We start from the raw sequence: 22,813 nt of genomic DNA, 5'->3' as shown, positions 1-22,813 counted from the left end.
TGCCCCTCACTTTGATCCATAGAACAGCCAAAAAAAGAAGAAAAGAAACAAATTTAGATGTTAAACTTGGCAGATAGTTTGCTCAGTAACTCCATCATGTCAGGACAAATCCAGAACCCTTCAAATAATTTCTTTACTAAACAGCCTCTTAGTTTTTCAGCTTTTTTCATTATTTTTGTATTTAATTTCAGCCTATGAAGTAAACATGTTTTAAATAAGAAAAACTGCTGGGAATTGGATTTATCATGGGTAGTATACATTCTCCCTTGGTTTCCTCACAGGGTGCGGTATATCTTGAATGTCACTCGAGAGATAGATAACTTCTTCCCAGGAGTCTTTGAGTATCATAACATCCGGGTATATGATGAAGAAGCAACGGATCTCCTGGCTTACTGGAATGATACTTACAAATTCATCTCTAAAGCAAAGTGAGTAATAGTCCTATACACATATTCTGACTGCTGTTCCTCAAGCACCACGCATAGCTGGGGCCAAGGGCTATAGATAACTTACTCTTGGTACTCAGGGCAAAAAGGACATAAAGGAAAAGGGGGACTGAGACTTTGTAATTCTAGCAAAAGACTAGTGATCTAATACTTTTCCTTTAAGTGTATGAAACCCTTAGAAGAAGGTGACCTCATGCTGGGATCATATTTCCATTAAGCACAAAATTAAAGACAATGGTATACCGGGCCTGGGATTTAGCTCAGTGGTTTCACCGCCTGCTGTGCAAGCACAAGGACCTAAGTTCAATCCCCGGTACCAAAAAAAAAAAAAGACAATGGTATACCGAAGCTAAAGAAATAGAAATGACATGAGCCTGACCACCTACCGAGGTCCCGAGTCCCACAGAAGATGCCAAATCAGCCCGCTGCAGACAGGCAGGTCTGCACATGCCCTACCTAGGTCCCAAGTCGTGGGGAACACACAGAATCAGCCCGCACCCCAGCAACAATCCACTGGACCCCCACCCCCGCTCCTCTGTACAGCCACCTGGTTCCACACTACAAAGACGCAGAGAACACCAGACCACCAGACCATGGTACTGAGTCCTGCTGCTCTTGGCCCAGAGGTAGGGGCTTCTGAACCACTGTCCCACTGCTTCTGGTCCAGATGAAGGGGCTTCCCAGCCACCATCCCTCCCGCTGCTCCCAGCCCAGAGGATAGGGCTTTTGGGCCACCATTCCTACCGCTGCTCCCGGCCCCTGTCCCACCTCTCCCAGCTCAGAGGAGGTAATCCGTGCAGGCACCAACAGCCCCCACCCCAGTTGAAATGAGAAAACAAGTAAATAAGTCAAAACCAGACTTCCAGATCACCTACAGCAACCCCAAAGGGAAATGAGATGGAACACTCAGATACTCAACCACCTGGACCCAATGAACTGGCAACAAAAGGGGATCTGGAAAAAATGAAATCAGAAATAATTTCTCAGATAACAGGAGAAATTGTGCCCCTAGTGCAAGACATGATTAATAAATCTAGAGAGGAGCTGAGGAACATGATGGAATCCCAACATAAGAAACAAATGGAATCCATAAAACAGATGCAAATAGATTTCTGGGGCATGAAAAACTCCATTGAAAGTCTACACAGCAGAATGAGCCAATGTGAGGACAGAATTTCAGATATAGAAGATAAGATTGCAATTAGTGACCAGGAAAAGAAAAATTGCTTCAAAATTATAAGGGAACATGAGAAATCAATCCAGCACTTGCTAGATGATGCAAAGAAGAATAACATAAGACTGATTGGGCTCAATGAAGAAACAGGAGAGAGTGCAGATGACATAAAAAATCTCTTCACAGAAATAATGGCAGAAAACTTCCCAAGCAGGGGAAAAGAGCTTGACATACAGATAAGTGAGGCATATAGCACTCCAAATAGCCTTGATCAAAAAAAATCTACACATAGGCATATAATTGTTAAGATTCCAGAAACACAACAGAAGAACAAAGTTCTCCAAGCAGTCAGAGAAAAGAAACAAATCACATACAAAGGAAAGCCCATCAGAATCACAGCAGACTTCTCAACACAAACCATCAAAGCAAGAAGAGCTTGGAGTGACATATTCCAAGCCCTAAAAGAAAATAGCCTCCAACCCAGATTGATGGACCCTGCAAAACTATCTTTCAAAATGGATGGAGAAATAAGATACTTTCATGACAAAGAACAGCTTAGGAACTTCATGAATACCAAACCAGCACTCCAAAGAATTTTACACAATATCCTAGGAACAGACATTGAGGATCACAACCCCAGGAAGCAAAACAGAATGAACCCATCTGGCATGACAAGAAATTAAATGTAAATGGGAAGAACCCAACAAAAAGAAAAAGTCATGGCAATGACAAGTCAATACGTTTCAGTTATAACCATCAATGCTAATGGTCTCAAATCACCACTCAAAAGAAATAGACTGGCAGAATGGGTCAAGAAGCAAAATCCAACAATATGCTGCATACAAGAAACACACTTAATTCAAAAGGAAACTCATAGACTGAAAGTTAAAGGGTGGAAAACAATATTCCATGAGACAGGAACCCGAAAAAAAGCAGGAGTAACTATCCTCTTGGCAGATCAAGTAGATTTCAAACCAACACTGATTAAGAGAGACGAAGAAAGACACTACATCCTTGTAAAGGGAAGAATCCAAGAGGAAGAGATGCCAATCATAAATATCTATGCACCAAACACTAGTGCGCCCAACTATATAAAACAAATACTAATGGACATGAAAAGTCATATATGCACTAATACAATTGTAGTGGGGGACCTCAAAATCCCACTGTCACAAATAGATAGATCAACTAGACTAAAAATAAGTAATGAAATACTAGAACTCAATCGAACTCTTGAACAAATGAACTTAACAGATGTTTACAGAGTGTTCCACCCCACAAAATCAGAATACACATTCTTCTCAGCTGCACATGGGTCATTCTCCAAAATAGACCACATACTCACACATAGAACATGTTTAAGTAAGTGCAAAGGAATTGAAGTTATCCCCTGTATATTATCAGACCGTAGTGTGATGAAATTAGAGATCCATAGCAAAAGAAACAAAAAATTTCATAAACACGTGGAAATTGAACAACACACTTCTGAATAACCAATGATTCACAGAAGAAATTAAAGAAGAAATCAGACAGTTCCTTCAATTAAATGACAATGACAATACAACATATCGGAATCTATGGGACACAATGAAAGCAGTCTTATGAGGGAAATTCATAGCAGTGAATACGCATATTAGGAAAACAGAACGAGCCCAATTAAACAACCTGATGCTGAACCTCAAGCTTCTAGAAAAAGAAGAGCAGGACAACCCCAAAGCTCATACAAGGGAGGAAATTGTAAAGATCAGAGGAGAAATCAATGGAATGGAGAGAGACTAAGAGAATGATACAAAAAATCAATGAAGCCAAGAGTTGGTTCTTCGAAAGAATCAACAAAACTGACAAACCTTTAGCCAACCTTGTCAGAAAAAGGAAAGAAAAGGCCCAAATCCATGCAATTAGGAATGAAAAGGCTGACATTACAACAGACCCAGCAGAAATCCAGAGGATCATCAATACCTACTTCCAGAACCTATACGCCAATAAGATGGACAACACAGAAGAAATGGACAGATTTCTCGATACATATGAATTACCAAAGTTGAATGAAGAAGACTTAAAAATTCTGAACAACCCAATATCAACCAATGAAATTGAAAATGTAACTAAAAACGTATCAACTAAGAAAAGCCCGGGCCCTCATGGCTTCACTGCTGAATTCTACAAGACATTTAGAGAGGAACTGCTGCCACTACTGTTTAAACTCTTCAATGAAATTGAAAGGAAAGCAATACTCCCAAATTCATTCCTGGAAGCAAGCATCACCTTGATCCCCAAAGCAGAGAAAGACCCAACCGAAAAGGAGAACTATAGGCCAACCTCACTAATGAACATAGATGCAAAAATCCTTAATAAGATACTGGCAAATAGAATGCAGAAGATCATCAAGAAGATCATACACCCTGATCAAGTGGGATTTATCCCAGGGATGCAGGGGTGTTTCAATATACAAAAATCAATTAATGTAATACACTATATCAATAGAGCCAAGGACAAAAACCATATGGTTATCTCCATAGATGCAGAAAAAGCATTTGACAAAATCCAACATGCATTTATGATAAAAACCCTACAAAAAATTGGAATAGATGGTCTCTACCTCAAACTGATAGAAGCCATCTATGAAAAACCAACAGCCAATATCATACTAAATGGTCAAAAACTGAAATCCTTCATACTCAAATCAGGAACAAGACAAGGATGTCCACTATCACCACTCTTGTTCAATATAATTCTGGAAACATTAGCCATGGCAATTAGACAAGAGAAAGAAATAAAAGGAATAAAGATAGGAAATGAAGAAGTCAAATTGTCATTATTTGCAGATGACATGATACTCTGTATAGAAGACCCCAAGAACTCCACCAAAAGTCTTCTAGACTTAATAACCAAATTCAGTCAAGTAGCTGGTTACCAGGTCAACACACAAAAATCAATAGCTTTCCTCTACACCAATGAACAGACTCACTGGGAGAGAAATAGGGCAAATAATTCCTTTCACAATAGCATCCAAAAAACTGAAATACGTAGGAATCAACCTAACGAAAGAAATCAAAGACCTCATCTCTGAAAACTATGGCACTCTGAAAAGAGAGATTGAAGATGATATCAGAAAATGGACAGACATCCCCTGCTCCTGGGTAGGAAGGATTAATATAGTGAAAATGGCCATACTTCCAAAACTGCTATATAGATTTAATGCAATTCCAATTGAGATCCCAGCAACATACTTCATGGACCTTGAGAAAACAATCCAAAAATTCATTTGGAACAAGAAGAGACCCAGAATAGCAAAAGCAATTCTAGGTAACAGAGACATGGCAGGGGTATCACAATCCCCAACCTGCAACTATACTACAAAGCTACTGTGATAAAAACAGCATGGTACTGGCAAAGAAAGAGACTTGAGGACCAGTAGAACAGATTAGAAGATGCAGAAACAATTCCAGACACACTCAGCCATCTCATCTTCAGCAAAGGAGCCAAACACCCTCACTGGAGGAAAGATAGCCTCTTTAATAAACGGTGCTGGAAAAATTGGGCTTCAACTTGCCAACTATTAAAACTAGACCTATATCTCTCACCATGCACTAAACTAAAATCAAAATGAATTAAAGATCTAAATATTAAAATAGAAACTCTGAACCAGTTAGAACAGAGGTTAGGTAGAACCCTTGAAGACATCGGTGTAGAAAAAGATCTTATGAACAAAACCTCAGTTGCCCATGAACTAGCACAGTCAACAAGTGGGATCTCTTCTTATTAAAAGGCTTCTGCACAGCAAGAGAAACCACCAGCAGTGTGAAGAGACAACCCACAATATGGGAAAAAATCTTTACCTGCTCTTCCTCAGACAAAGGTCTACTATCTCAAATCGATAAAGAACTTAAAAAGATCAGACCTCCCGAATTTAAAGACCCAATCCAAAAATGGGCATCTGAAATGAACAGACATTTCTCACACAAAGAAGTAGAAATAGCAAATAAATACATGAAAAAATATTCAACATCACTGGTCATTCGAGAGATGCAAATGAAAACATCGCTGAGATTCCACTTCACTCCAGAAAGAATAGCTGCTGTCATGAAATCCACCAATAACAAATGTTGGTGGGGCTGTGGGGAAAGGGGAACCCTGCTCCACTGCTGGTGGGAGTGTAGACTGGTGCAAGCACTGTGGAAATCAGTATGGAGATACCTCAAAGAACTAGGACTGGAAATCCCATTTGACCCCGCTATTCCACTGCTGGGGAGCTTCCCCAAAGAATTCAAAGAATCATACCACAGTGATATATGTGCACCCATGTTCATAGCAGCACAGTTTGTAATAGCTAAAACTTGGAAACAGCCCAAATGCCCATCAACTGGAGACTGGATAAAGAAAATGTGGTTTTTTTATAAAATGGGGTACTACTCAGCCATAAAAAATGAGAAATTAGAGACATTTATAGCTAAGTGGATGCACATTGAGGCCATACTCTTAAGTGAAATAAATTGGACACACATGTATAAATACTGAATAGTTTCTCTGGTGTGAGAAACTGAAAGTGTAAATAAGGACTAAAATGTATAATAGGTAATGTGAAATAGGAAGAAAAGGGACAAAGGGGAAGGAAGTGGGAGGGCTAGGGGAAAGGATAGGAGGGAATGGGATTAATATGAGAAAATGGAAAAATAGGAACAAAATCTTTGTAAATAGGGAGGAATGGAGGGGTTGAAGGGAAGGCTGGGCAAGGGTGAAAAATAAGAACCAAGAGAGACTATGTAAAGGTGCAAATTTCCAATGATGAATGTCATTATATTGTATACCTAAAGTGTACCAATGATTAGAATGAATAATTGATAATGCAAAATAGGAAGAAAAGGTCCAAAGGGGTAGGGGTAGTGGGAGGGGCAGGGGAAAGGAAAGAAGGGAAAGGAAAAATGATGAGAAATGGAAAAAATGGAAATAAAGTCTTTGTAAATAGGGAAGGGTGGAGGGGGTGAAGGGGGGGCTAGGAATGGGGAAAAAATAAGAACCAAGATGCATTATGTAAAGGTACAATTCCCAATGAGAAATGTAATTGTGTTGTATACCTACAATGTACCAATAAAAGAATTTAATAAAAAAAAAAAAGAAAAGAAAAGAAAAATGAAATGACATGAGCCAAATGAAATCAATCCAAGGGGCAGGGGAGGAGGTGAGACATGGAAGAAATTCTGAGTGAAATTCTTTAGTTTTCAGTGGGGATGTGTGTAAGTTACATAACAGAAATTACTCTGAGTAGGTAGAATCATGTTCATCTTCTGTGAAGACAAGGAGAGAAACATAGTGAGCTTTGGAAATGTTTTCTTATTTTTTTTAACCCAAATCTTAACACATGCTAAGCAAGCTCCTTACCAACTGAGCTATATCCTCAGCCCATTAATTGACTCTTTTAATGAAATTATTAATATTAACTTAGTGCTTAATATTAATGTCAACACTGCATTTTTTAAGTCCCTGAGGATTTCTTTCCCAGTTCTATTCATTTTTTCACTATAAGGAATCATAAATGAGATTGTCAGCTACATCTTCCTTCAGGTAGGACTACATTCAAGCTGTCATTGGCAAGTGAAAAATATTTGTTTTTGAAGTTCTCCTTCAAAAAAAATCCCTCATTTCTGTTAAGGAAGTTTGTGGTCATAACATTCTTGCTCTTAGTTATCTTTTTTTTTTTTTTTTTGGTACTGGGGATCAAACTCAGGACCTTCTTACTTGTCTTGAATCCTCATGCTATGGCCTTGAGCCCATTCCTTTAGCCTATATCCAGCACCTAAAAGAGTTCTTTCTTTTCTTTTTTCTTTAATAAATATTCACAGTAAGAATATTATTCATGGCATGCTTGCTTTGCGCCAGTTACTTTATGGTTTTTTTGTTTTGTTTTGTTTTTTGAGACAAAGTCTCACTGTGTAGTTCAGGCTGCCCTTGAATTCACTATGTAGCACAGGCTGGCCTTGAACTTGTGGTGATCCTCCTGCCTCAGCTTCCCGAGTGCTGGGATTATAGGCATGCACTACCATGCCTGGCTTTATTTTATGTGTTGTGTGTGTGTGTGTGTGTGTGTGTGCGCGCGCGCGCACATGCCAGTTAACTTTATATACACTCTTGTGTAATATTTTCTAAAATCTAGAAAAATAGATGTTGTTATCCTGTGTGAATGAGGACAGTCTATAGAGATGAGATTCAGAGAAGTTAAATAACAAGTGGTAGAAATAAGATTGTGTCTGTATCAGAGACCATGTGTACAGGAATAGTCAAGTTCAATAAGAAAAGTGAACATTCCGGAACCTGTCTCGCAAGCCCAAGGTCCCAAGTTCAATCCCTGGTACCAAAAAAAAAATAAGAAAAGTGAAAAAGAAAGAGTAGGCAAGTTGTCAGGGTCCCATGTAAAGAGGCTAGAGTTTGAGGGAAAGCCCTAGTTACATTGAAAAGAAAGGCTCATTGCAGCTGGGATTAGGAAGCCATATGAGGCACCCAGGGCACAAATGGAGGCACTCCCTTTCAGACCTCTGTGGGTGTAGGTCAGCAACTGAGAAGGGAGTGCCTCCTTAAATGCTGTGCTCTGGGAAATTCCTGTGTCTTAGATTAATCAGGACCCCAATTCCCAGTATAATGCCAGGCTTAACCTAGACAATCCTGTGTTGTATACATAGGGGCTAAAATTAAAGGGTAGAACTAGGTTAGGTGAGAACTGACTTAGATTTTTTTCATTACATGAGTTAGAAGCCATCCTCTGAAAAATCCCAGTTGAAAATATGCCAAAAAGATGTTTTCATGGGAGTAGATTTCATAATTGCATTTTACTTAAGTTTGTCCAAGTGTGAGCACCTTTGATGCCTGCAGGCATAGCCCTGAAATGTGATACACTAATATTGTCAGAGGTCAATGGGAAAATATAGAGCACATATCTTAATTTTCATCTAAGACACTAGCATTGGCTTTGTAACTGTAGTTTAAATGAAAGCCTTGTACCAAAAATAAAACAAATATTCTCAGTCATTTGAAATAAGTACACAGAGACATGCATCCAAGCCAACCTTAGGACATCAAAAATTGCACCTAATTGATACATAAAAGGCTAATCTTTCTTCTTTCTTAAGACTGCTTCAATTATTCTGGACCATTCTCTATATTCCTATAGTTTATCTGGTTCGCTCATTTTGGCATGTAACCTCATGTTTCTTTGCATTAATACTTAACTCTTTCATGTATCTGTCTCTAGAAACAAAATACTAAGCTTCTAGGCGAAAGCTTTGTCTGCCTATGGCATTGTCTGGTGATGAGCGAGTCAGTGAACTGACTTCCCCTTAAACTTACAAATACGTATTTTCATTTATTGGAATAGATACTTGAGAATGATTCTAGAATCTGTATACACTAATGATGAGTAGAAGTTCTTTTTTTCCCAGTTTTAAAATGTTCCTACTTAAGCATCTGGCAAATCTAATCAGCAAATCCATGTTTGTTTATACATTTAGCAAATATTTGACGGCTTACTATGTACCAGACACTGTATTGTTAACAGAATTAGCATCACTGAAGAATGGTCATATTCAAGGTATTTCACTCTAGCATAGTTTAAGACTCAGGTGTTTTGTTTGTTTGTATAGCTTTGTGGTAGCTTTATTTTCTCTTCCTTTCACCCCATTAAAAAATAGGCCAAGGGCCACGGATTTAGCTCAGTGGTTCCACTGCCTGCCTCACAAGCACAAGGACCCAAGTTCGATCCCTGGTACCAAAAAAAAAGGGCCAGGGCCAGGGATTTAGCTCAGTGGTGCTGCCACCTGCCTCACAAGTGCAAGGTCCTGAGTTCAATCCCCAGTACCAAAAAACAATGGGCCTCGCTGGGCATGGTGGCACATGCCTGTAATTCCAGCACTTGGGAGTTGCGAGTCAGGAGGCTGAGGCAAGAGGATTGTCCTGAGTTTGAGGCCAGCCTGAACCACATAGTGAGACCCTCTCTCCAAAGAGGGGCGGGGGGCTCAATGTATATAGCACATGTTTAGTGTGAATGAGACCCTGGGGTTCGATCCCCATCATTGAAATATAAAAAAGATAGCTGTCATTCATTCTACCCTCAATCCGGAGAAAGCCATGTAGTACATCAAATGCACCCATTCCAACTCTCTGGGTTGGATAGCTTATCTCTAGACAAGATACTAATTGTAGTGTTGTGAAAAGTAATATCTAGGGCTGTGTCTTAGAGAGGAAGGTGAGTTTCATTTGGCTTGTGCTTTCCTCCAGGGACAGAGCCCTTATTGGAATTTAAATTGGAAACAGCACGTAACATTTGAATAATAAATCACTGGCACACCTATAACTCAAGAGAGCACCATCCATGAAACATGTTCTCCAACACACAAAATGAGCTCCAGTCCCTAAATTCAAAATGTCTCTACTCTTATTGCACTTAGCATATTGAATTTTGTCTGTTTTCCCCACGGAATCCTTTTAGGGTAAAAGCTGTGTGTTACTTATGTTTGTGTCTTGGCAACTTGTGCAGTATCTTATATATGGTAAAATGCATGGCAAATGTTTGTTGAATGAGTTAGGGGCTTATTATTCATGTTGAATATTGTTTAAGAGAAACTTAAAGCTGCCTAACCTACTCTTGGATTTGATCATAGATGTACATCTTCAAGGTGAGGACATGGCATGGCAGGAAAATAGGGTAGGACATGAAACTTGGAAGAATCTAGAACTTGGCTTTTTAAATGTACTCACTATTGCTTTTCTCTATTCTATACCTCAATCCTCCAAACTAGGAAACATGGGTCTAAATGTCTTGTGCACTGCAAGATGGGGGTGAGTCGCTCAGCCTCCACCGTGATTGCCTATGCAATGAAAGAATATGGCTGGAATCTGGACCGAGCCTATGACTATGTGAAGGAGAGACGAACAGTGACCAAGCCCAACCCCAGCTTCATGAGACAATTAGAAGAGTACCAGGGGATCTTACTGGCAAGGTGAGTCTGTCAGTGACTATCTCAGATGCTCCCTCCTTCGGGGTCTTGAAGGAAAGGTGAAGTGTTTGTTCCTACAGCCAGTTCTCAGCCTAATTTGAATGTGATTTTAACTTCTACCAATCAAATTTTTTTTAATAAGTGTAGGTATTTAAGATTAGCATGGAAAATTAGGCACTTAATCTTTTTTTTTCCTTTTTTTTTGGTACCAGGGATTGAACTCGGGACCTTGAGCTTGCGAGGCAGGTGGCAGAACCACTGAGCTAAATCCCCAGCCCTTTTTTTTTCTTTTGAGACAGGGTCTCACTGTATAGTTCAAACTGTCCTTGAACTCACTATGTAGCCTAGGCTGGCCTCAATCTTGTGGTGATCCTCCTGCCTCAGCCTCCTGAGTGCTGGGATTACAGGTGTGCACTGCCATGCCTAGTGGACACTTAATCTTTCAGGTGGATTTTAGGTTGATATAAATTAAAGGATAGAAATACTGTTCCTTTATTTCATTCTCAACTAGATTTTAATAAATACTTCTTGGGCTGGGGATTTAGCTCAGTGGTGCCGCCACCTGCCTCGAAATCACAAGGTCCTGAGTTCAATCCCGGTACTGCAAAAAATAAATAAATAAATACTTCTCAATGTCTTGTAAAGCTGGATACAGCTGTCTTATTAAAATTAATACTAATTATACCTAAGGTAATGCTAGACTTAGATGAAATTCTTGGAAATTTTTTGGTCATTTAAAAAAAAGATACTCACTGTTACTTTGGTTATTTTGGGGGTATATTTTTCCTTCAGGGCTTGATTTCACTGAGTCTTCTCCAGTAATATTAGTCATGTGACAAATTACCCATTTGAGGTATGAAGCTACTTCCCAGAAACAGCTGTTTATTTCTCCTTTTTTTTGAGACAGCGTCTTTTTTTTTTTTTTCTGATACTGAGGATCAAACTCAGGACCTTGTGCTCATGAGACAGGTGCAGTGCCACTGAGGGTCTTTTGATATAGCCCAGGCTGGCCTCGGACCCCTGGCAATCCTCCTGCCTCAGCCTCCTGAATCCTAGGATTATAGGCATGTGCCACCACGCCTTTTTTAAATCTTTTAATCAAGTTTTATGTATATTGTTTGCAAAAATGCAGAAAATTACAAAGGGAAAAAATAATTTATAAACTCAATACTTGGAGGCAGCTGTTGACATTAGCCTATTTCTCTAGGTTTTACTTTATCACATATTTTGATGATTGTTTTCTTCACAAAAACTATTTTGCAGCCTGCCTTTCCACCCACTGCTAGGTCTTGAATATCTACATGTATCAATAAGAAGCAGCTGTTTTCAATACTAACCTGGGTAGCTGGTTATTAAAATGAATAATTAATTCACTGCATCACTACTCAATTTGGGAGTGAAAACCACCTTCAGCTGCTCTTAGAAATAAGTGTCAGATATTAAGTGACTTGAGGATCAGTTTCTTGAGATTCCACATGCTGAAATTCTGTGGATTGCTAGATTTTGCTTTGTTTTTTCCACATGGACACATTTTAGGTAAGTTTGCCAGGGTGAAAGCATAGCTGCTGAGAAGCAGTTGAAGCTGGTGCCAAAGTTTGACTCCAGCAAGTCTCATGACTTGGTCCTGACTCTTGAATGTGGGCTGTGTTTCCCCTGAACAAAATGTTAAATAGCTTTCCAGCCTATCCAGGCAGAGGGACCACCCCCTAAAGTATTGTGAAAATGTGGCCACAACATAGCATTATGGTTTCCACTTAAAAACCCCTCCCTTTCACTCAGCTTTTGGCATGCTTTCATCTGAGTCGTTCTCTTAGGAGGCTGGGAGAACACTCAAGCCTACTCTGTTTAAAAGAATTTGTGCATCTTTGGGACCAGATTTTGATGACTTTTTTGATGGCATTTTAAGATTAAATCAAAAGATAGGGCACAGTACTTCTATTTGGCAACAAAGCAGCATCTAAAGGTTTGACAAGACATAAATATTTTATATTTCCAAACACACACATGACAGATGTTAGGCAATGTCCTCAAGTGACCCACTGAGAGGAAGGATACGATGTGTCCTGCCAATTTCAGTATTTACTCTGGAATCCCAGACTACTGCACACTGTTGGGTTGAGTTTATTTAGCATATGTGGTTTTTCTTAGATATTAAAGGAATTTCAGAAAAATCTTAAATGAAGATACAAAAGCATAATAAACCCAAAACTCACTTCTACTCTTCCCTTTCTTTTTCTATTCCATCCTGACTTCCTGGGCTTGATTCATGTAGGGAGGGGCAAGCCTTGGGAAGGGAAAAAAACCACAGAATTTGAGTTGGTAGATCTGGTTTCCATTCCTGGCCTACCCACTTACTGCAACCTTGAAAAGTTACTTCACATTTCCCATGCTAACTCAAATCTATATAAAATGAAAATCAAGAGAGCTATCTCACATGGTTATTATGAATAAAAATGTGTATAAATGTTTACTGTATATTGTTGAGGGTTCTGTTTGTCTTTTTTTTTTTTTTGGTACCAGGATCAAACACGAGATCCTGCATTTACAAGGCAGGCAGCGGAACCACTGAGCTAAATCCCTGGCCCCTATTGAGGGTTATTTTTCATCAACTCCTTTGTCCAGGGTTACCCACAAACACATGTGTGCATGTACTTTTATTTCTTCCTTAACATCAACCTCTGCCTCCCACCACCAAAAAAACACTAACTCCACTAAAAAGTGAAAGGGAAAGTGTTCCTAGAATCCCCTGTATTGTGATATTTCCTGGACTTTAAATATGAATCCAGTTTGGAGAGATCACTTAGACTGCTTTGGGCTGCAAGTGATAGAATACCTCCAACAATAAGGATCTCAACAAGAAACAACATACTCAGATTATTTGTAGTTTTATGAAGGGACTATTTCCAAAGGTATGGCATTATAGTAAATCAAGGAACTGTATCAGCTGGACTGTTTGTTTTCCTAAATCCAAAGAGAAAAGATGCATTTACCAGAACCTGGAAGGAGACTCAGAAAAAGGCACCTTCAAATATGAAAAATAACCTTCAGTTAGGGGGACACAGCTAGCCTGAGATCCCCTGCAGGGACAGAGTTGGAGAAAAAAACACCTGTCCTCAGTCTCTTAATGCCAGTCTCCTCCTGGTGAATTAGTCAAACCCTGTGAAAGTCAGAATTAGTCAAACCCTGTGAAAGTCAGAAGACAAGGAGGCCTGTTGAAGTGGTCCATTGATCAGCCTCCAGCACAGACAGCAGGATGGAGAAGCTAAAGAGCAGACTTGCAGGGATAAATAGAAAATATCTGGTCTAACACCACGCTACAGGTAGTTTTAAAAGTTGTCATCACAGGGCTAGGATTTAGCTCAATGGTGCCACCACCTACCTCGCAAGCACAAGGTCCTGAGTTCCATCCTGGGTACGAAAAAACAAAAAAAGTTGTCATCTCCTTTTTTTTTTTTTTTTTTTTTGGTCATCTCCTCTAATAGAATAGTCTCTAGTGGCCTGGTAATGATGTGATAAGAGACTTTAGTGTGCTTCATCTTTCCGCTCTACTTTCCTTAGTTAATGTTTCAGCCTTGAGGTTGTATCCTCATGATTGCTATGTGTCTACCACATTTGTAGGCATATACATGTAAATTGCACAGCATATAGCTGAAGGAAAAGGGCATTTAAATTAGGGAGAATGACCTTTCAAGCTTCCTATAGACTTCCCCTCCAAAGTGTTGGGCCAGGCCTGGGTAGTGTGTTTAAAGCCAATCACTGGTCAAGGAAACTATTTTCAGGGTTGGCTAAAACATTTATATTTGTCCTCTGGAGCTAGGGAAGTACCATATTCTTTGATTCCATAGGACAGTGAATACCCAGCCAAATCAGGCCTCTGACAATAAGAAAAGTGGTTATTTAGAGTCTGCAATGTATAATGTTTTGTTCAAAAACCTTGGTACTTTAAATCCCAGTGTATTGAACCCAGCAGACTCTTTACTGGTACCACGGTCCTGCAACAGAATCTGTCTGTTTAGAAGAGCAAAAAAAAGAGAATATCCAGACTTCTGTGGTTATCTGAAGTTCTGTCAAGTCTTGTGATTTAGGTAACTAGGCAAGTAAAGTCCTTAGAAAAATCATGTTCAGTTCTATTTGCAAAGAAATTCCATTTCCTGCCCAGGTGTTTTGATCCTGTATTTCATATCTTCTCCCAGGAGCCATGTGGTGATTTTCTCAGGGAGTTAAGAGCCTTGCTCCTACCATTTCTAGCTCTGTGGTTACACAGTAGATGCTTAACTGGAGGTGGCAGCTCTCTCGTTGAGGGCTTTGGTTTAGTGTTTTGGCCTCTTAGTAGAAGAAAAGTTTACAAATTGACACCAAGTTCCTACACTGATTTATGAATTGATTATAGTCTTAATCAGAGTATAAGGGTATAGGCCAAGCTATGAAAGCCCTGTGAAGTACAAGAGACCTTTTGCATCATTCAAAATATTGTTAAAAACTTAGAAATGCTTATTTAATATTCCCCTTTAGATCTAAAAAGGAGGAGTGTCATAAAACTACTGATATCCATATCTGGTTTTTCTTCTGTTTTTATAGTTGCAGGACTGGAGTGAGACAAGAGGAGTGTGTGTGTGTGTGTGTGTGTGTGTGTGTGTGTGTGTGCGTGTTGAAACTCTTCATTAAACTTTGGACAGCCCTGTTTGTTTTTCTGCACTTTGATCATGCAAGTATCTGGCAGGTTTATGCTCCATTAGACAGGTTCAGGTTTCAAGCAGACCATTTGCAAGCTGGACCATGTGTCTGTGGTATGAGATTCCAATGTAAGGGAGCAAGAAAGAGAAACTGGATGGTAGCCGGGGAGAATTTGTGCTAGATGTCTGCAGAAATATCAGTTTTGATTCTTTGAAAGCCTCTACCGTAAAGACCAGAGGGAGGGCCAGGGATTTAGCTCAGTGGTTCTGTTGCCTGCCTCGCAAGCACAAGGACCCGAGTTCGATCCCTGGTACCAAAAAAACAAACAAACAAACAAACAAAAAAAGACCAGAGGGAGCAGGGTTGACTTTTACACTGGCTTTGCTGGTCGAGACATTGAGGTCAAGTTAGCTGATGCACGGTGGTCAGCCAGCCCCAGGGAACCTGAGAATGAGAGGACAAGGATTCCTGGTCAGGTGACAGCCAAGCCCAGTTGACATCTGAAAGGATATAGATATAAAAACAATTTTTTTTTGCAGTCCGGGGGATCAAACCCAGGGATGCTGAGCTATACCCCCAGCTTTTTTTTTTTAATTTGAGACAGGATCTCCTTGTGTTCCCCACACAGGACTTGAACTTAGGATCCTCCTGCCTCAGTCTCTGTAACTGCTGGGATTAGAGGTGTATAACTTTCCTCTGTATAACTTTCTCAAGTTGATGCTTTAGCAGACATAACAATTTAAAAAAAAGAGTAGAGAATGAGGTATCTTATTCATCTCCTCATTTAAATTTCTTTCTTATTCATTTACTGGTTAAAAAGCCAATTCTTTTTTTTTCTATTTTTTTAATTTTTGGTACCAGGGCTTGTACTCGAACTCTGGACCTTGCGCTTGTGAGGCAGGCAGTGGAACCACTGAGCTAAATTCCCTGCCCTAAAAAGCCAATTCTTACCCAGAGTAGCCCAGACATCTCATAATGTCTGTGTGTTTACATGAATCCAAATTCAGGTCAGAAGTCACTCAAGAGAGGAAAGGATTTGAGATTTGGTTGCATCATCCAAGCCACAAACCAACTCTGAAGTTCTTTTTTGGCAAATTGCTTACTTGCTGCCTGTCTGGAATACATTGGGCTAGGGGTCAGCTGGATTTAAAAGTTAACAGTTTAAAATAATAGATATGATCTAATGCCTTAAATCTATCCGCACCAATAATAGCCCATTAAAATACGCTGCTCCAAACAAAGCTTCATTGGAAAATAGTCTAATGTTACCAAATAAAACTGATGATGCATACATACCTCATGACCCATCTTTTCCATTCCTGTATATAACAGCTTTGAGAAACTTAGGTGTGTACAAAGCACAAGAATGTCCATGGCAGTGTTATTTGTAATAACCAAAGCTGTTCATTACAGGATAGATTAAGAAATTGTGACATTCATTATACTCTGTGATTTTTTTTTTCTTTTAGGAATTGAACTAATGACCTTTACACTGAGTTACATCCCCAGTCCTTTTTTTTTATTTTATTTTGAGACAAGATCCCACTAAGTCACTAAATTGCATAAGCGGGATTCTAGCTTTCAGTCTTCCTGCCTTGGCATCCCAGAGTGCAAGGATTACAGGCCTGTGCCACCAGTCAGCTAATAATTGCACACAATAATGAATCTTAAAAGCATAATTTAGGCAAAGAAAAATCAGTCATACAAGAATGCATGTAGGATTTCATTTATATAAAGTACAAAACTAGAAATATATTACTAAGTACAAAACATGTGGTGATACTTTAAAGAAGACAAAGAGAATGATAAGCACAAAATTCACGAGGAAGTTACCCCTGAGTGGGGAGGTAGAGCAAGGAGATCAGGAAGGGAAGGGGCACATGAAGTACCAGTGTTCCAGAGGCAATGGTAGTAATTATCAGGATGTATCAGCGAGCTGCCTACCACCCTTCCTACAGGTCCTCTTGCAAAAATGAAAAAGGCAGGGCCAGGGATTTAGCTCAGTGATGCTGCACCTACCTCACAAGTGCAAGGTCCTGAGTTCAGTCCCTGGTACCAAAAAAGAAGAAAAAGGCATTAGACCAATCTTTGGTCTGGGTTTTTTCATATTCCTTTGTATGAGTTTCATTTCAGAGTTTCAACCCAATATTTTCTGTGATTATCTGTGACGGGAAGAGAAGGAAATCCCTGCTGGGCAGCACAGCTATGATGTCAGCCACTTCCTCTGAACATGAACTGTGTATGCCCATTAGCATTACTTTCATCATGCTTTCCCTCCTGAATTATTAGTGATAATAAGCATTTTTTTAAAAAGCTATACCTTAAAAAAATTATACTCCAGGCTGGGGATTTAGCTCAGTGGTTCTGCCACCTGCCTCACAAGTGCAAGGTTCCAAGTTCAATCCCCGGTACCAAAAAAAATTATACTCCAAATTGTTTGTTGTTTTTTTTTTTGTACCAGGGATTGAACTTGGATCCTTGCGCTTGTGAGGCAGGTGGCAGAACCCCTGAGCTAAATCCCCAGCCCTATACTCCAAATTTTAAAAACTATATTTTAGAGGATTCTTGGGATCATAGAAATTTCTGTCTTGTTTGGCTGTTGGTTGATAAGATCTGGTATTCTTTTACATTATTAAAACAGTGAGAACAGAGAACAGTTACCCTTGAGCTATCTCCCTAGTTGCACACATCACAGCTATTGTCCTAGCATGGAGAATGAGAGGAATTGATCCAAATTTGAACATCCTCATGATAGGTGACAGAAATTGAAGAACACAGTCATATTTAGATCAGGAAACAAGGGTATCCAGATATAAAAAAATTTTTAAGGAAATGCATTGGCCTTGGTTAGTCATAATGTACAGTTTAGGCCCCACCAATCCAAGCAGTCAGATTGCCCATTGCCACAGCCACTCACTTGTTTGAGATGTGTGATATGTTGTCTCCTCCTAGGGGTGGCTGGAGTTCATGCATCTTGGGAAGGGTGAAAACCCCACCTTACACTCAGCTAATTGATTAAGACTTGTCTTCAGAAACAGCCTGACCTACTTCCTACCTGAGAAAGCACCACTGCTGTGCAGGCCTGAGTCAGAGAGAGCCACACCCAAACCACAGACAGACAGGGGGAGATGAGAGCAGGTGCAGAGTTGAGAACAAACAGGGGGTCATATTACTGCAAGCGCATGACTATGGAGCTGATCCCAGGGAAAGTGGTTTGAGGCTGAGTGTCCCATTCCACCCAGCAGTTAGGTAATTCTGCATCAGCTTGTAAGTCATGGAGATCTTATGTAGGATTAATGGCTGATGGGGAGGTGTGGGAGGATGGTGGTCATTCTTGAACCAGAAAGCACCATACCACCATACTTAGTGACCTGGTCACTAAGCAGGTGATCCTGACCAAACACCCTGCCAGCTTTCTGTTTTTGGCTGAGGCTTTTGAAATTGTGCTTCCTGTAGTGTATAGTATGAAATGAATCTCACCCCACCTGTAACCGTCACTCCATGAAATAACCAAAGGACAGATGTGAGACAAGGTAGAGGGATGTCATTCATTGGCCCACCTGGTGTACTTAGCATGATGATGTTTATCCAAAAATCCTTCAGAAAATGCCCTGTCCTGTATGCTCATCCTCTTCATTATGTTTCAGAGCATTTTCAAATTAACTACCACTACCTTTATTGTTTGGTTTTTTGGATTGAGTGTGTATGTGTTTATGTGGAGGTTTTTTTCTGGGGATTTTTTTTTTGGTGGGGGGGGCAGTTTGAGACAGGTTCTCACTATGTATTCAGGCTGCCCTTAAACTCACTATGTAGCTCATGCTGCTCTCAAACTCATGTCAATCTTCCTAACTCAGTCTCCCGAGTGCTGGGATTACAGGCATCACACCATGCTTGGCATGTATGTGTGTTATGATACTGGAGATTTAACTAAGGGGCACTCTAACATTAAGCTACATCTCCAGCCCTTTTATTTTTTTTATTTCAAAACAGTCTCACAAAATTGCCCAGGCTGGCCTCAAATTTACAATCCCGCTTCAGCCTCCCAAGTAGCTGGGATTATAGGCATGTGCCACCATGCCCAGCAAAATCATCTTTGTACGTTTTGTTTTGTTTTGCGGTGCTAGGGATTAAAACCAGGGCCTCACCTGTGCTAGGCAAGAGCTCTACCACTGAGCTACCTTACCTTTGTTTTCTAATTTAAGAATGATCAACTCTCTCCCACACCTCCACATTACCCATTAATCCTACATATAACTCCTTCATCTCAATCATGAGAACTTGGTAATAGAATCCAATGTAATATTTCTCTTTGTATGACTTCTATATTGTTTTGCTTTTAGATTTTTTTCTGAGTATAATTGTTAAACATGCTCATTTTTTAAAGGAGATGTTTAATTTAGCTCATCACTTTTTTAAGTTCAAAAATTATAGAAATGTAGAAACTAATAGCCTCCTACAGAACTCTTTCTGCCCTCCTTGAAGAATCACTGTTACCAGTTTGTTGATGTTTCTCCAGACTTTTTCTCTGTACTTACTCTAACATGAAAACTGACCATTCCAAATGTGATCAACACACTTTTTCACTTAATAAATACTTTGGCCTGGTGAGGTTTGTTGATGAATCCCATAACCTGAGAGAGGAGTTTGTGGGCTTCCTGCCTCATGAAGCTGATGCGGAAATTTTGGCTGTGAAATTTCACGCTACAATAACTGAGAAGTGAGGACTAAATATGGAGTATTGTCGTGGCCAGGCTTATATTGTATCCAGTGGATTTTCTTCTAAAATGAAAGTTGTTGCTTCTAGACTTCTAGAAAAATATCCCCAAGCTATCTACACACTCTGCTCTTCCTGTGCCTTAAACATGTGGTTGGCAAAATCAGTGCCTGTGGTGGGGGTATCAGTTGCATTGGGAACAATTGAGGAAGTTTGTTCTTTTTTCCATCGATCACCACAACTACTTTTAGAACTTGACGATGTAATTTCAGTTCTTTTCCAGAACAGTGAAGAAAGGGGTAAAGAATTGAAGGAAATATGTCATTCTCAGTGGACAGGCAGGCATGACGCTTTTGAAGTTTTAGTGGACCTCCTCCAAGCACTTGTTTTATGTTTAGATGGTATAAATAGTGACACACATATTAGGTGGAATAACTGTATAGCTGGCCAAGCATTTGTACTCTGTAGTGCAGTAACAGATTTTGATTTTATTGTTACCATTGTTGTTCTTAAAAATGTCTTATCTTTTACAAGGACCTTTGGGAAAAATCTCCGGGGACAAACTTCTGATGTTTTCTTTGCAGCCAGTAGTTTAACTGCCGTATTACACTCACTCAATGAAGTGATGGAAAATATTGAAGTTTATCATAAGTTTTGGTTTGAGGAAGCCACAAATTTGGCAACCAAACTTGATATTCAAATGAAACTCCCTGGTAAATTTCGTAGGGCTCAACAAGGTAACCTGGAATCTCAATTAACCTCTGAGAGTTACTATAAAGAAACCCTGAGTGTCCCAACAGTAGAGCATGTTATTCAGGAACTTAAAGATATATTCTCAGAACAGCATCTCAAAGCTCTTAAATGCTTATCTCTGGTACCCTCAGTCATGGGACAGCTCAAATTCAACACATCAGAGGAACATCATGCTGACATGTACAGAAGTGACTTACCCAATCCTGATACACTCTCAGCTGAACTTCATTGTTGGAGAATAAAATGGAAACACAGAGGGAAAGACATAGAGCTTCCATCTACCATTTATGAAGCCCTCCATCTGCCTGACATTAAGTTTTTTCCTAATCTGTATGCCTTGCTGAAGGTCCTGTGTATTCTTCCTGTGATGAAAGTTGAGAATGTGCGCTATGAAAATGGATGAAAGCGTCTCAAAGCATACTTGAGGAACACTTTGACAGACCAAAGGTCAAGTAACTTGGCTTTGCTTAACATAAATTTTGATATAAAACATGATCTGGATTTAATGGTGGACACATATATCAAACTATATACAACTAAATCAGAGCTTCCTACAGATAATTCAGAAACTGTTGAAAATGCGTAAGAGACTTTTACAGTGGGCTTTTTCTTATATTTTCTGTTTGAAAGAAAAGCTATAAGGGCTATGTAGGCCCCCAATCACTGAATATGTTGGCCCACAGGCCTGTCAGTGAATATATTAGCCATTGATAATCTCCATACTTAAATGGCCCCTCTGAATCCTCGTGCGCCTGAGACCTGTCTGTTCTTCTCCATGGTTCCACCGCCTGCCTCCCAAGCGCAAGGTCCCGAGTTTGATCTCTGGTACCAAAAAAAAAAAAAGAATGGCAAAAGATGGCATTGTAAGTGCCACACTTCTGTTTGGTGTGACCTCTGCTGGTGGCATTATGGAATTGTTTTAAGTCATTTTAGACAACACACTCATTGTGGATTTCAAGTATTGAGCTGTCAGTTTTTGAAGAAATGAATTTTGAGGTGGTGTGGGAGAAAATGCATCTTATAAAATGTTATGGTAAAGGCCATCATTGACCTGTGATTAGTAGGAGTTTTAAGTATGTTATTAAAAATCTAATGGGCAGTTAAGGGAATTACTAAAGAGAAGTTTATGAACCTACCAGATTTCAATGTAGATTTTGCCTTTATTAAATGAGCTTAAAAGAAGAGGTTACAGTTTAAGCTTGAATGGAAGAGCTTGCCATTGTTATTCCACATCTAGTTATTGCTGTTTACATTCCTTTGCGGAACCTACACCTTCATAAACTTCTTAGCAGGTAAATGTTGAACACTTCTGCTTCATCGTCAAGGCAGAATCAGAGGCCATCTATACAGGCAACTGACTTGTCTGTTTTCTTGTCTTTTTCCATGACTCTTATCTACTGCCTCATCTTGATTTATAAGCAAAACTGAAAACCTACAAAATGAATGTTTTGTGGTTTATCTAGAAATAATACAGAAAATAATTGCTGTTATTTTTGGTGAAGAAAATTTTGTATAGTTTATTTCAATCTAAATAAAATGTGAATTTTGTTTAATAAATAAATACATACATACATACATACTTTGGGAATTATTCCACTGAAATCCTTCATAGCATGTAGAAGTATGGACTGTAATTTTTTTAGTGTATAATTTTAGTATCACAGAATCTGTCTTTGTATGTTGATATTTGTGCACTTGTAATAATTCTCCAAGAAAAAGGAAGAATTGTTGGCTAAAGGGTTAAATTTGGAGAGATCTTAAAAATTCTGCAGTTCACACCTCTACCAACATATGAGTAGGCTTATTTAACCATACCATTATCAACCATTTTATCTCTTGTCAGTCTGATAGGTAAAAAAGTCAAATCTCATACTGATTTATTGTTTCTATTTTGCTTCTTTTTCTTTCCTTTGCTATTAAAGTGAGCATTTTAAAAAATATTTATTGCCTAGTTCCATTGAGCAGTATCAAATCACTTTGCAGGTTAAGTTTATCTGGGAGTGGTTTCCTGGGAGGCTGTCGACTATTTTCATAAACCAGAGTAAAATGATTCCTGTGTATGTCCTCT

General features: G+C 39.4%; 1 protein-coding gene and 1 pseudogene across 8 annotated transcripts in view; both read left to right on the top strand.

Moving 5' to 3' along the window:
* The window catches only part of Ssh2 (slingshot protein phosphatase 2), a 303,918-nt gene that overhangs the window by 270,778 nt on the left and 10,327 nt on the right, over positions 1-22,813 (top strand). For all 8 annotated transcript variants that reach the window (XM_087191951.1, XM_087191952.1, XM_087191950.1 and 5 more), the window contains 2 exons: positions 282-428; positions 10,407-10,607. In XM_087191951.1, coding sequence (XP_087048077.1) covers positions 282-428; positions 10,407-10,607 — 348 coding nt within the window. The remainder of the gene's footprint in view (positions 1-281; positions 429-10,406; positions 10,608-22,813) is intronic.
* LOC147823836 (52 kDa repressor of the inhibitor of the protein kinase pseudogene) lies at positions 17,725-22,809 on the top strand (annotated as a pseudogene).

Source organism: Heterocephalus glaber, unplaced genomic scaffold, assembly GCF_053883595.1.
Source record: "Heterocephalus glaber isolate CG9 unplaced genomic scaffold, H.glaber_assembly_v1.0 deba00001564, whole genome shotgun sequence".
Classification (NCBI taxonomy): domain Eukaryota; kingdom Metazoa; phylum Chordata; class Mammalia; order Rodentia; family Bathyergidae; genus Heterocephalus; species Heterocephalus glaber.
This window is presented reverse-complemented; position numbering and strand designations above follow the sequence as displayed.